Below are 14,679 nucleotides of genomic sequence, written 5' to 3'. Positions count from 1 at the left end.
TGTTTTTCCAAATTCGACTGTTTTAATAGAGTTTTACTAAATGGGCTCTATATGTGTTTAGGTGCATCAATGGAAAGTGACACCATTCTCGCTTGTTCAAGCGGCTTTTAGGCTATGGAATACTGTGAGTGGACCCCTTCTTAACTTACATATTTTTATAAAATATTAGCCTAGCATGCATTTCATATTTCATGATTGAGCATGTTTTATAGTATGTCTTACGGAGAATTTATGATTTCTTTAAATTACCTTTACGAAATATTTATGATTTATCAAATTTACGTTTTACTAAAGGTTATGAAATATTAGAATTTCGTATATGAATTTCTATGGATTTTGAATATGATTTATTTTGCGGGTTTACGAATATGAGATTCCATGGATTTATGGATATGAATGACTTGGATGTATGAGACGAGGTTTGAGCTTTTGAGCTCTAGTGATTTGATATGAGATTTTAGGTATGTTTTCGGTGCTTATCTGGCGAGTTATCATACAACACATCCACACAACATGGGTATAGATGTCTATGGCCATATGACACAGTTAATGAGGAGTGAGATGAGATATTATGATATACCCCAGCTTCATTGCCGAAAGTAGTGTCAGATAGCTTCACTAGCCACGGCTAGTGTCTGTGTGTGATGTTATATGTTTCTTTTCCAGCGTAACCCGGAGTCGTACAGCTTCACGTTCGGGTGATGGGGCCTACCATGTTTCTTCACTAGTGTAACCCAGTGTCGTACAACTTCACCTTTGGTGATGGATAAGTACTGCCTTTGGGCGACTATGATACCCCTAAAGAGTACAGTGTTGACGAGATTTACGAATTTGCCTTTGGGCGGTTTTACTACCATCTCCGAGCATTGTTTTACACATACATGTTTTACAAATGTTTTTCAGTGCATGCTAGAGTTTTCAGAAAACTTACTATATGTAGTATTATATGTGTTTTCAAAACAGGGGGTTAATATGTTCATAAATAGAATGGTTTTCGTATTATTGGTATTCTTATAAACTTTGGTCTACTCACCTTTTCTGTTTTGCACTCCCTCAGGAGTTAGAATTGAGGCACACGATCCCAACATCAGGCACTTCCAGTTAGGCATCTTTGAGCCTCCTCTGTGTAGCTCCCATTCCTCGGTTTGTGCCTTCCCATATTAATTCTTGTTTAGTTGTATGCTCTGAACACGATTCTGTTTTGATTTAATTCGTTCTAATTATGTATTTTTAGTTATATGAGTGTTTAAGGTGGCTTCGTCACCCTCGGGTGTTGGCCAGCACATGCCTACCTTGATATTTGGGGATATCGGGGTTAGGACGTGTCATCATCACTCTCTATTCGGGGAACTTCTAGATTCTAAAACTGGTGCCTAACCACGATTTCTGGTATTTTAGGCAAAACTCATTATCTCTACCCTTTTTTTTTCAATTTTGTTTTTAATTTGGTTGTTTGATCATTTTTTTCAATGTGGGTCTTGAATCTTGATCAATTTTGTTTGATTAATTTCGGTATGGACTAAGCTTTAATTAAAAAGATGAAAGATCAACAATTGAACGTTCATGAGCCGACCAACCTCTTTGAATGCAAAAGATACAGTTCAGTTCTTCATTCATCACCAGGTACAAATTTTGCTACTCTTTTATTGTGCATGTTGACAACTTACAATTGAAAACACAGTTGCTACTAATAATGTTAGATTCGACCTTGCTGTCTCTACAGAAATTGGAAATGGGAATTGATTTGAAGTGCACCGTCTGCATTACTTTGGTGTATTGGATAATGAATGCGGTTTTACATTGAAATATATGTTTATCCTAGGGTTATTGTGCACTTTGAAATGTTGTTGATGGTGTCACAAAATTTTCTGTAGAAGATGGGGTGATTGTGAGGCTATGGGGCGTTCCTGAAGACTCAGTTTGACCTCTTTCAGAAGTGATAGTGTCACTGTCACTGACCAATGCAATAGAGGACACCACCGGCATCTTTGATGGGAGAATGGGCAATGGAACTTCGAAGTTGAGCACTTGAATCGCTTGTTGAATTGAAGGTCTGAATATATATTGCGGGTGAGCACACCATAGCCCAACAATCATCAAGCACTCCATTTGTTTCTCATCAAAATGACCATAGAGTTTTGGATCGGCTGCTTGAATAACATTCCCTTCTTCGTAGAGCCCCCAAACCCACTTCACCAGTTCGATTTGGCTACTTTCTAATTTGAAATCGATGGGTTTTCTCCCACAAGCTATTTCCAAAGAAACAACTCCAAAGCTGTAGACATCTGATTCCTTGGTAGACCTTCCTGTGGTAACATATTCTAGAGCCATGTAGCCTCGGGTTCCTGCCACAATTGTTGTTAGTGACTGTTCTCCATGGTCTACAAGTCGAGCTAACCCAAAGTCCCCAAGTTTCACGTTGAAGTTTGTATCCAGCATAACATTGCTCGACTTGATGTCCCTGTGAAGCACACATTGTTCCCATTCTTCATGTAGATACAATAACGCAGAGGCCAACCCTTTGGCAATGTTGTATCTCACCTGCCAACTTAACAAGCTATTTTCTTTAAAAAGATGGGAATCTAAACTTCTGTTTGGCAGGAACTCATAAACCAGTAGTAGTTCTCTATTTTCATGGCACCACCCAATGAGTTGCACCAAATTCCGATGCCTAAGTCTGCTAATGATCCGCACTTCTGATGCGTACTCCTTCATCCCTTGTTTAGATCCGCTGGATATCCTCTTAACAGCAACTTGTAAGTTTAAGTCTTTTATGAAGCCTCTGTAAACACCTCCAAATCCTCCCTCCCCCAGCTTCTTTCCCTCCTCAAAATTACTGGTCGCTTGAGCCAACTCGTGGTAAGAAAACTTCCTCGGGCCGGTTACATTTTCCAGTTCTTTATCAATCAGTTTATTACGAAAGGGATCCTCATCACGTCCGTCTACTGCTTTGCTTTTCTTCCGATACATGAACCAAACCAAACCCAACCCAGCAAACAAGATTAGAGACCCAGCAATACCCAACCCGAGCAGGAGTCCCATTTTGGATTTTCCCGGCCCGGGTTTAACACCGGATGGTGCAATAGGTTCTGGTTTGTTGTGCGTAGGATCGTCGTCAACCAGAGCAGTTGAAGTGAAATTCCATGAAACGATCTTATGAACAGCAATATCTTGACCGGTTGCAGCAGAGAACCCAACAATTACCCAATCTGGCAAGTATTGTTTCAAATCAATTATGTAAGAAAGATATTTGAGCACCTCCACTTCAGTACCATTTGTACCATTTTGAAAACTCGTGAATGCAACACTCAGATTTTTTGAGCAGGAGTTATAACTAATCCAAGCATCGTTTCGTCTTCCTTCATTGATATCACCATTCCAGGGAGTGGTAATGTTAGACTTGAGAGAGTTGATGTCAATGCCCACATGATCACCGACCGGATCCCTGATTACTGGCTGCTCATTCCTGTAGATATCAAACTCCACGGCCACAAAAGGATACAGCGTCCTTGTGGTGTCTCCTGGTTGTTCCTCGACGGGTAGGCCAAGATGACCACCACCTCCTGCTGGAATGTTGAGTAAGGAACCACTTGGAGCTATGAAAAATACCATCCCGTCGGCATGACCTGAATCTATCATGAATGTGAACTGTGTGCTAAAATCAGCGATTTTTCCTGTAGAGGTTTCCCAGAGGAGGAAGGGTTGATGGTAGGTGGCTCGGCCGACATTTTTATTTTGTCTGGCGCTTCTGGTGAGTTTGATGAGTTGCTCATCTATGTAAGCTGCTCCCTCGAGAAATATACCAGTGGTTCCAATGGTGAAGCTGTCGTAATTGAAGGTCAAGGGAGATGCGGAAGGGAAAAACAGAAGGAAGAGGAGGAGGAGGGGTAGAAGCTTTGCGGAAGGGATAACCATAGTATCGAACTTTATGTAGAGACATTTTGCACATTACTTGTCAACTAATAAGTAGAGCGATCATCTTTTCTTGTAAACCAAGAAACGAGTGTTTTTACAGCACAGTCATTGTTTTCGCCGAACTCAAGTTGAAAATATCCTTGGACTAGCTGATCAACGGTTCTGTTTCATTCCAAAACTACAAAAATAATGAACTTTGTTGTATTTTATTTTGCATTGTTTACACTTTACAAGTAGACTTTTTTGGATTCCCTGTCTTGTTGAAACTACAATAGTATCTAAATTCAAGAGTGTATAATATATTTATCTACGTGTGTTTTGGTTTGTTTGATGTGAAAACTGAAGGAACGAATGGACGGGCAGCCGAACAGTGAAGGAACGAATGGACGACAGCTGCTTTTTTGTTTATGTTTTGTTGACCGAATGCATTGACGTTGAAAAGACATGGACGTCGTCGTTTGAACTTGGTGGTCATATTTGAGTATTGGGTTTTTCTTTTGACGCTCTTTCTCTGTGCATTTTGGCATGTACGTTTCTGAATGCCCTGGTTGAAAGAGCCACTCTTTCACTTACTGCTTTTCCCTCTTGCAATCTCTCGTTATAAATTTATGAGTATAACATATAATTACGACATGATGGTAAGTTCATTATCATCAAAGTAACAACTATATATGTCGTCTAACATATTTACTTAAAGATGCTCACAATAAATATGTATTACACACAAATTTATATATTTGTATAACAGAGCGAGATTAAATTCATCTTGTATACAAAAGTGAGGCTGATGGAGAAGAATTGGATGCAGAAGATGAGGTGAATTGTGAGGAGTTGGTGTTGTAACCATGACCCGAAGACTCTGTCTGACGTCTTTCCAAATCAGTATTGTAACTCGACGAGATTGAAAATGATACCGGAAGAGATACGTAGCTGGCCACCGGCATCTTTGATGGGAGAATGGGCAACGGAACTTCGAAGTTAAGTACTTGAATGGTTTGTAGTATCGAAGGCCTCATCATGTAATCCGGATGAGCACAGCACAGCCCAACAATCAACAAACACTCCATCTGTTTCGCATCAAACTCTCCACACAATTTAGGGTCAGCTGCTTCAATGATTTTCCCTTCTCCATAAAGTTCCCAAACCCACTCCACCATGTTAATTTGAGTCCTTCCAAACTTTGGATCAATGGGTTTTCTCCCGCAAGCTATCTCCAAAGCTACAACTCCGAAGCTGTAGACATCTGTTTCCTTGCTTGCCTTTCCTGTGGTAACGCATTCCGGAGCCATGTATCCCATGGTTCCAGCCAGAACCGTGGTTTGCGATTGTTTTCCATGATCCACAAGTCGAGCTAATCCGAAATCCCCAAGTTTGGCGTTGAAATTCGAATCCAGCATGATATTGCTCGATTTAATATCCCTGTGCAGCACACATTGCTCCCATTCTTCGTGTAGATAGAACAACCCGGATGCTAAGCCTTGAGCAATTCTGTATCTTGCCTCCCAATGTAACACGGTTTTCGGTTTGAACAAATGGGAATCTAAGCTTCCGTTGGACATGAACTCGTAAACAAGCAGGAGCTCTCCTTTTTCATGGCACCAACCGATTAGTTGCACCAGATTCCGATGCCTAAGTCGACTGATGATCCTTACTTCTGCCGCGTACTCCTTCATCCCCTGTCTAGACCGACTTGACACCCTCTTAACAGCAACATACGAGTCCAAGTCCTTTATGAACCCTCTATAAACCCCACCAAATCCTCCTTCTCCAAGCTTTTCTCCCTCATCGAAATTACCCGTGGATTGAGCCAATGTCTTGTACGAAAACTTCTTCGGGCCCGTCCCCTTCTCGAATTCCTCATCGATCGAGTCGTTCACCATAGGATCCTCATCATCACTACTTCCCCCTGTTTTGCCCTTTCTCCAACAAATGCACCAAACCAAAACCAACCCACCAACCAAAAGCACACACCCACCAACAACCAACCCAACAACAAGTCCGACGTTGACCCCATTTCCCGGATCGGGCTCAACAATGGGGTTCGGCTCTGGCACAGGAACCACTGGCAGCGGCTCATCGCGCAGTTCTGTAGAATTAAAACTCCATGTCTTGATCATAGGTATAGACGTGAGATCCCCTGTAGCGGCAGAGAACCCAACAACAACATAACCCTGCAAGTACTCATTCAGGTCAACAATGTAACTAATCTTCCTCCGCACAGGGGAAGCATTCTCAAAACTAGTGTAAACAACACTAAGATTTTTCGATCCAGAATCGTAGCGAATCCAAGCAGTATTTTCCCTTCCGGTTGTAATGGATCCATTCCAAGGCTTTGTCACTTTAGACTTGAGAGAGTTGACGTCAATACCAACATGATCGCCGACAGGATCTTTGACGGAAGCGACGTTATTCGTGAAGATATCAAACTCCACTGCCACAAAGGGGTACAGATTCGTCGACTCCTTATTTGGAGGGTTTATGACGGGGAGGCCTAGAGAGCCGCCACGGCCTATTGTGGTGTTGAGTAAGGACCCGTTTGGCGCCAAAAAGAAGGCGAGTCCGTCGGCGTAGTCTTTTTTGCCTTCGGAGTCGATGGAAAATGTGAAGTTTGTGGTGAAATCAGCGAGTTTTCCGGTGGCGTTCTCGCGGAGGAGGAAGGGTTGAGAGTAGGTGGCTCGGCCGACGCTTTGGTTCAGTCGGTCGCCGGCAGTGCTTTTGGTCAGTCGGAGGGACTCGCCGTCGACGAAAGCATAGTCCTCGATAAATAAAGTGGTGAGGCCGTTTGGGAAGGAGGGGAAGTTGAAGTACAACGGAGTTGCACAAGGGAGTAGCTGAAAAAAGAGAAGTTTGAGAAGAAGGACAACCACCATGTTTGTAATGCTTTTACAGATTAAACTGGGATCATCTTAAAATACAGCACAAGTTGTATGGTTTAATTTTTTTTTCAGCAGCCCCCTTTGTTTACCAATTCAAGTCAAAATACTTTGACTTGCTCCAATTTAGCGGTAGCGCAAGTTTTCTTTTGCTGAAATGTCATCGACCATTTTCAAATGTTTCTAGTGCCATTATGCATACTTAATAATTTTTTTTTTTTGAGATAATATAGATAATTAATATTAAACACAATATACGTTAGGAGAAAAACTTGCGTGGAGCTTTATTTGCCACTAAACTTTGCTGAGTGGCACTACGATCCAGTCAAAACTCATCACTTGACAAGTCTTAAATATCATCTTTTATCATTCTTTTATATTTAAGACTCACACAATTATTTGTTAAAAAAAAAAAACTTTCATAATTATTTTTCTACTAATTAATGTACACCATAAAATGATTCATTTTTCCCTTGATCTCCTCTGTCTCCCCTTCCTTACCAAATTTTCCAACCCCTCTTCCTCCCAAACCCTGTGCCTTTCCTTCCTTCATAAGAGTATGGGAACAAAATTACAACATCTTCTCCATCTTTCGTGAAATGAAAAATATATGTTATATATATATATATATATATATATATATATATATATATTCTAACACAGACTTCATGTTTTACACAATTTGTTTGTCCCTTTTTTCAATTTTTTTTCCTCTTCTCCTCCCTCTCATTTTTTCTTCTCCAATTTTCTCTGCCGTATGCAGTCTTCTTCCTCCTCTGTGTTTCCTTTCTTCATAAGAATATGGGGCAAAAACAACTAATTCATCTTCTCCAACTATCATGAAATGAAAAAAAAAAAAGAAAAATCCAAACACATACTTCATTTTTTTTTTTTACAAAAGCTGTTTATTCATTTTTTTCGCTATGAGCAAAATTTCATTGCCCAGCATGTCATGCCGAGCTCATCCTCTTCTATATATCACCGAGTTGTGATTTGTGTTTCTCCAGTAAGGATTAGAAATTTTTTGTTGCAAACTCTAAATACAAACTTACAGACTAACTCCAAATTATCAGGTTGATCTTTTTCACAGTCTATTTGTTATTCTTCACTTTCACAAGGTGCAATCTATTTGCATTTGACAACTTGATTATCCATCCTTAACATGATGACAAAAGTGAGAGAGAGAAGAAACTGAAGACTCCTATGGAAAAACATTAACGTACAGGAGGGAAAATTTGGGAAGGAATAAAAAGGAGAGAAAGAAGAAAAAAAAACATTAAATTAATCTTATGGTGGATATTAATTAGTAGAAAAAAAATTATAAATATTAAATAATGATAAAAGATAATATTTAAGACTTGCCACATGACAAATTTTGATTGGATTGTAGTGCCACTCAGCAAATTGTTAGAGTGGTGCTATCCAAACACCTCTTTTATTTTTCACACATTATTTTTAATTTTTTACGGTCTGATTGAACGAATTGGAAAACATCAACGGACAACATTAATATACTAGTGTAAGCTGCTCCCTCGAGAAATATACCAGTGTTGCCAATGGTGAAGCTGTCGTAATTGAAGGTCAGAAGGAAGAGGAGGAGGAGGGGTAGAAGCTTTGCGGAAGGGATAACCGTAGTATCGAACTTTACGTAGAGACATTTTACACATTACTTGTCAACTAATAAGTAGAGCGATCATCTTTTCTTGTAAACCAAGAAACGAGTGTTTTTACAGCACACAGTCATTGTTTTCACCGAACTCGAGTCGAAAATATCCTTTGGACTAGCTGTTCTGTTCATGCCAAAACTACAAAAATAATGAACTTTGTCGTATTTTATTTTGCTTTGTTTACACTTTACAAGTGGACTTTTTTGGATTCAACGTCTTGTTGAAACTACAATAGTATCTAAATTCAAGAGTGTATAATATATTTATCTACATGTGTTTTGGATTGTTTGATGTGAAAACTGAAGGAACGAATGGACGGCAGCTGATTTTTTGTTTATGTTTTGTTGTCCGAATGCATTGACGTTGAGAAGGCATGGATGTTAATATTATTATTATTTTAATATTTAAAAATTATTAAATGATTTTTTTTTAGTTTTTTAATAATATTTATTAATTTTTTAATAGAAAATGGGATCCGGATCAAGCCACGTCAGCATTTAACTGAAAAATAAACGGTCAAGTAACGGAAGATATAACATTGGACTAAATTATAAAAATGAGGTATGACATTGTCAATTTTAAAAGATGAGGTATGAAAGTATCGTGACACCAATAATTGAGATAATTTTTTATACTTTACCCTTTTTGTTTTTTTTTTATTTTTTGTTTTAACAAACTATATTACTTTTTTTTATTTTTTATTTTTATCAAACGATATTACCTACCATCATTAGATTAACACACTAAGCAAACCAATTGGCAACTCTATTGGCTAATAGATTGATTACAAAAAAGATAGAGAAAGAGTATATCCATAATTGTCCGTAATTTGTGTCATCTAAAAAACGTGTGGAGATTGCACCAAAGAGGTAAGAGAGAAGCATCTTGAAAATCATGTCACGTTTGTTCATTTTAACTATTCATTTTAACTATCTTAATTAGGAGCTACATCTCCTCGTAATGTTTAGTGATGTTTGAAGTTCGGGTCTCTCTTTTTGATAAAAGAGAAGTATTTATTTAGGGATAATGCTTGTGTTTCTGTGACATCCCGTCCCGGGATTATTAACACGTACGCGTGGAATTACAATTTTGCCCCTAGTGTGTTTTTCGTCACGTTGTGGGGTTGTTTTGTGTGTTGTGGCATGTGTTGGGCCACACACACATCTGCACACTCTCTGCCCTTCCATTTCCCTCTACCTCTCTCTCCTGTGTCTCTCTTTCTCTCCCCCGAGCTTCCACTTCCCCTGTAAACGTACGGACACAAACCAAGGACCATTAAACCGTAGCAGATCGAAGGAACCAACTACACCATTCGACTTGTGAGGTTGAGACGAGCTCAGCCATACCCTTTTCAGGTGAGAAACACTTCGTTTTCACGTCGTTTCATCAATGGCCGAATTGAGTACTGTTCATGCAAGAATTGTACATTGAGTTTTTGGGCTTTTGAAGCTTGTAGATGTGTTGGTGAGGTCCCAGGGAGCCTCGGAGTGCTTCGTTGGACAAAATTGGACGTCGGGATCGTCCTGTTCGAAGTTGGCCGGTTTTGAAGATTTTGCACAGGTATAATCTCTTAGTTTTAGCCCTTAAAACTTGTTGGGACATGTTCTTCTAGTCTAGGGCTTTCATTTGGTCCAAGAATCACGAAAAAAGGATGAAAAATGAGCGAGAAAACCTAAGTTGCAGGTTTTCCCAGTTTCCGGCGCCGGCGACGTCGCCGGCGATCGAATGAAGAAGGCGACGGAATATTCCGTCAATTCTGACGGAATATTCCTAACGCCGTTAACGGATCCGGTTAGATTTAACGGAATATTCCGTCAGTTTGACGGAATATTCCTGACGGCGTCTGTTGACACCGTCAGTGTGCCTGGCACGTGGCCGCGCGTGGGGGGCGCGTAGGTCCGTGCCTGTGCTGGCGCGTGGGGGCGCGTGCGGGGTCCAAAAATTATTTTAAAAATATGGTTGTGATCCTGAGGTTGTGTAGAGCACGTTGGTATATTCATTTGTCCATTTTGAGCAATGTATGAGAAATTATTACGAGAAAAGGGTTATGTGCTTTAAAGTTAACGTTTTTATAGTTGTTTCGCATCTAGGTGACACGTACCCAGAGGACGAGCGTGCACACGCGAGACAGGGGGGCTACGACCCTTCTACATACCAGTGAGTGGGCTTTTGTTTTCCGTATATACCTATATACATTTATATTCCCAGAAATTGAATTAAAAAGGGTTATTTGCCTTATGCCATGCACTTTATTATTTATCGTTTATACATCTTTGCATTCATTAATTGTGGCATACATATACATATGCATATGTCATATATATTTATGTGTGGGTGCTGTGGAGGCATAGGTAAGTGCCAGGTAAGCATTAATTAACGATTGCACTACATAGTGTTTAAAGATGCTTAGAGAGCTCATAACCTGCACCCCCGGTGTTAGTGCTTCCGCCCAGAGTAGGGTACAGTCCTTCACGTGTTGTTCACCTCCCGCACCATACGCTCAGCTTGGATCCAAGCTAGGTGCATAGGCCTGTCGTACAGACCACTTTAGGTGGTTCCGACTCGTAGGTGACCCGCGATTATTCGCACAGCCTTCACGTGATCGTAGCACTAGAGCGTATATATGTATTACACCCAGGCCTGTCGTACAGACCACATAGAGTGGTTCCGACTCGTGGGCAGGTTCAGTTGTTGAGTTTGAGACTGAGCTCTATATGCAGCCGTACAGGTCACGTTAGGTGACTCCGGCTGCCAGATGTTATGTTATTGATAGGATTCATACCTGAGCACATACATTTCATTACGAGGTTTTGACATGGCATATCTTGAGCATGATTGGCATACCCTTGGGCATGTTGGACATATCTATACATACGTACATATGGTTATTTTCTGGGAAGTATACAGGTTTTACGGTGAGGGGTTAGAATGTATTTTATGAAATGGTTTTCAAAGAGCTTTGTTTTTGCCCACTCACGCTTTTGTTTTGCGCCCCTCCAGGTTCTAGTTGCTTAACCGTTGCGGTGGTTTCCCTTGGGAGCTTTTCGGCGTTCTGACAGACACTCCACATTGTAGGGTCGCCTTCGGGCGTACTACTGTTGTCGTTTTATTTGGACTGTTTTAGACCTGCTCTGAATTTGTATCGCACTAACTAGCACTTATTTTAGTACTTGTATGCTAGTTTTGTTTTAATTATTCATGCCTTTTTTACTACTTACTAGCTTCCGCACGTGCACATGGCTACGTCACCTTTGAGTGACGGCCAGCACGCTCCGATCTCGGTCGGGGTGTGTCAGTTTGGTATCAGAGCGTAGGTTTGGCAGTCCTGTGTCCTTGTGAGTATTCTAATAATTTTGGTGTCTTCTGTCAGAACTATGCCGCCTCGTCGGGAACCCCGTCGCTCTTCTGAGCCTATGTTCCCCGATATTACTCAGTTGGGGGAAGCTTTTGCTACAGCCCTTCAGGCAGTGATGCGCCCTCCCCAGAGGACTATTCTGGAGACTATGTACAACTTGAAGCTGGATAAGTTTAAGGGCAGTGAGGGACCCGAGAGCGCAGAGCGCTGGCTAGAACACATAGAGAAGACTTTCCGGGTGCTACATAATCAGGGGAACTTGCCTATGGAGAGGTGGGTCGAGACGACCGCTTGGTTTCTGGATACGGAGTCGGCAGCTTGGTGGGAGCAGGAGCTTCGTAGGTTGACTCCGGATCAGAGGATTGATTGGAACGTGTTCACGGGGTTGTTTAGGAGAAGGTATGTTCCCCCTGAGTACATCGACCGTAAGAAACAGGAGTTTTCCGAACTGAAACAGCGGAAGATGTCAGCGAATGAGTACTACCGTAAGTTTACGGACTTGTCCCGTTATCACCCTGATGTCGCTGGTAATCCGGCGGAGATGCTCCGTCTTTTCCGTCTGGGCACCAGGAAGAAGTGGCGTTCTATGGCGTCTACGGTCCACAGTGAGACTTACCGGGACTTCTATGAGATACTGTTGAGGATCGAGGACTCCGAGAATATGTCTAGCGATACTGATGAAGAGAAGGACGACAACCAGAAGAAAGAGGACAAAGGCAAGGGTCAGGTATCGCTCGGGCCCCGTCAGACTCAGAACTTCAAGAGAGGTGGAGCTAGTTCTAGTTCTTCGAGTGGTGGTTTCAGTGCCACTGGGCAGGGTCGTGGAGGTAGATTCTCTGGTGGCGCTAGAGGCCAGAGGCAGGGCGATGGTGGGCGAGGCAGAGCCCCTATTTGCCGCAGGTGTAACAACCGACATTTCGGTGAGTGTAGACGTGGTAGCAGCGGGTGCTTCACATGTGGACAGGTGGGACATAGAGCCGCGAATTGTCCCCAGGGTCAGCAGCAGCAGAAACCACAGCAGACCTTTATGCCACCGCCTGCACCACTCCAGCAGATCCAGGGTCCTAGTAGTTACGGCCAGACGGGTCGAGGTGGTGCTTACCACTATCAGGGTGATGCTGTCCCTTATGCTCCGGGCCAGTATCAGTACCCTCAGGATCCCTATTCCCAGGGTGGCTATCCCCAGTATTCGGGCGGCTATATGCCGTATCCTCCAGCCTCAGCGGGTGGTTCACAGTGGTATCAGGGAGGACAGTATCAGCAGGGGGAGATTGCCACTAGCAGTGCAGGATCTTCGAGACAGTCAGGCCAGCCCAGTCAGGGGCGTGGTGCTCAGGGACGCGGCATTCAGGCGAGCCGAGGCCGCGGTGGGCGTCAGCAGGGACAGGGGCGTCTTCACAATATTTCTCTGCAGGACGCTCAGAACAACCCAGACTTGATTATGGGTACGTTGAACATTCTTGGTTGTTTTGCTAGAGTCTTAATTGATTGTGGAGCTACACATTCCGTAATTTCTCATACGTTTGCTCAAGCGACGCAACCTCGCCCCACACCTCTAGGGTATGATTTAGAGTTTGTTATGCCTAGAGGAGAGAGTTGTGTCGTAGATTGTGTGTACCCAGGATGTCCAGTGATCGTAGAGGGAGTTGCTTTGTCAGCCGATCTTATCCCGTTAGATATTGTGGACTTTGACGTGATTCTGGGCACGGATTGGTTACACTTCTATCGTGCCAACATTGACTGTTACGGGAAGGTAGTTACGTTTCACCGACCTGGACTACCTGTGGTTACTTTCGTGGGTGAGCAGAGTGGGGTGAGACATGGCGTTATTTCGGCGCTTCGAGCGAAAAAGTTGTTAACTAAGGGTTGTCAGGGATATCTGGCTCATGTGGTACTGGATGAGACTGTTACTAGCAGAGTAGAGGATGTGAGAGTGGTCAGACACTTCCCTGATGTATTTCCCGAGGATTTACCTGGGTTACCCCCAGATCGAGACGTAGAGTTCACCATTGAGTTGATTCCAGGTACAAATCCTATTTCTTTAACTCCTTATCGTATGGCTCCCGCGGAGTTGAGGGAATTGAAAGTTCAGCTGCAAGAGTTAGTGGATAAGGGATTTATTCAGCCTAGTACTTCGCCTTGGGGCGCTCCAGTGTTGTTTGTGAGGAAGAAAGATGGAACTTTGAGGCTGTGCATCGACTACAGGCAACTCAATCGGGTGACAATTAAAAACCGTTATCCCTTGCCTCGTATCGATGATTTGTTCGATCAGCTGAGAGGTGCATGTGCGTTCTCTAAGATAGACTTGAGGTCTGGTTACTATCAGCTGAAGATCAGTAGGGATGACGTCCCTAAGACGGCGTTCAGGACTCGTTATGGTCATTACGAGTTTCTGGTTATGCCATTTGGGTTGACGAATGCACCAGCAGCCTTTATGGATTTGATGAACCGAGTATTCCAGCCTTACTTGGATAGATTTGTTATTGTCTTCATCGACGATATTCTGGTGTATTCTAAGTCGAAAGCGGAGCATGTTCGACATCTTACTTTGGTGTTGAAAAGGTTGAGGGAACACCAGTTATATGCTAAGTTTAGTAAGTGCCAGTTCTGGTTAGACCAAGTTGCGTTCTTGGGACACGTCATTTCTGCTCAGGGTATTTTAGTTGACCCTCAGAAGGTTGCAGCGGTAGAGAGTTGGGAGCAACCGCGAACCGTCACCGAGGTGAGAAGTTTCCTTGGTTTGGCAGGGTATTATCGGAGATTCGTTAAGGATTTCTCGGTGATTGCCTTGCCGTTGACGAGGTTAACGAGGAAGGATATTAAATTTGAGTGGGATGTTAGGTGTGAGCAGAGTTTCCAGCAGTTGAAG

At 42.4% G+C, this 14,679-nt stretch overlaps 1 protein-coding gene and 1 pseudogene across 2 annotated transcripts; both read right to left on the bottom strand.

Annotated features, from left to right (window-relative positions):
- Positions 1–1,743: 1,743 nt before the first annotated feature.
- On the bottom strand, positions 1,744–4,579 carry LOC137714084 (L-type lectin-domain containing receptor kinase IX.1 pseudogene; annotated as a pseudogene). Its single transcript, XR_015960524.1, has one exon. The product of XR_015960524.1 is annotated as an L-type lectin-domain containing receptor kinase IX.1 pseudogene (transcript).
- Positions 4,580–4,587: 8 nt separating this feature from the next.
- On the bottom strand, positions 4,588–6,972 carry LOC137715881 (L-type lectin-domain containing receptor kinase IX.1). Its single transcript, XM_068455238.2, has one exon. The coding sequence runs from the start codon at positions 6,783–6,785 to the stop codon at positions 4,677–4,679; it is 2,109 nt and encodes a 702-aa protein (XP_068311339.2). The 5' UTR covers positions 6,786–6,972; the 3' UTR covers positions 4,588–4,676.
- Between the last annotated feature and the right edge of the window lie 7,707 nt (positions 6,973–14,679).

The sequence above is a fragment of the Pyrus communis genome, chromosome 3 (assembly GCF_041283825.1).
Source record: "Pyrus communis isolate YQ-2024b chromosome 3, ASM4128382v1, whole genome shotgun sequence".
NCBI lineage: Eukaryota > Viridiplantae > Streptophyta > Magnoliopsida > Rosales > Rosaceae > Pyrus > Pyrus communis.
Note: the sequence above shows the minus strand (reverse complement) of the source record. Positions and strands in the feature narration are given on the sequence as shown.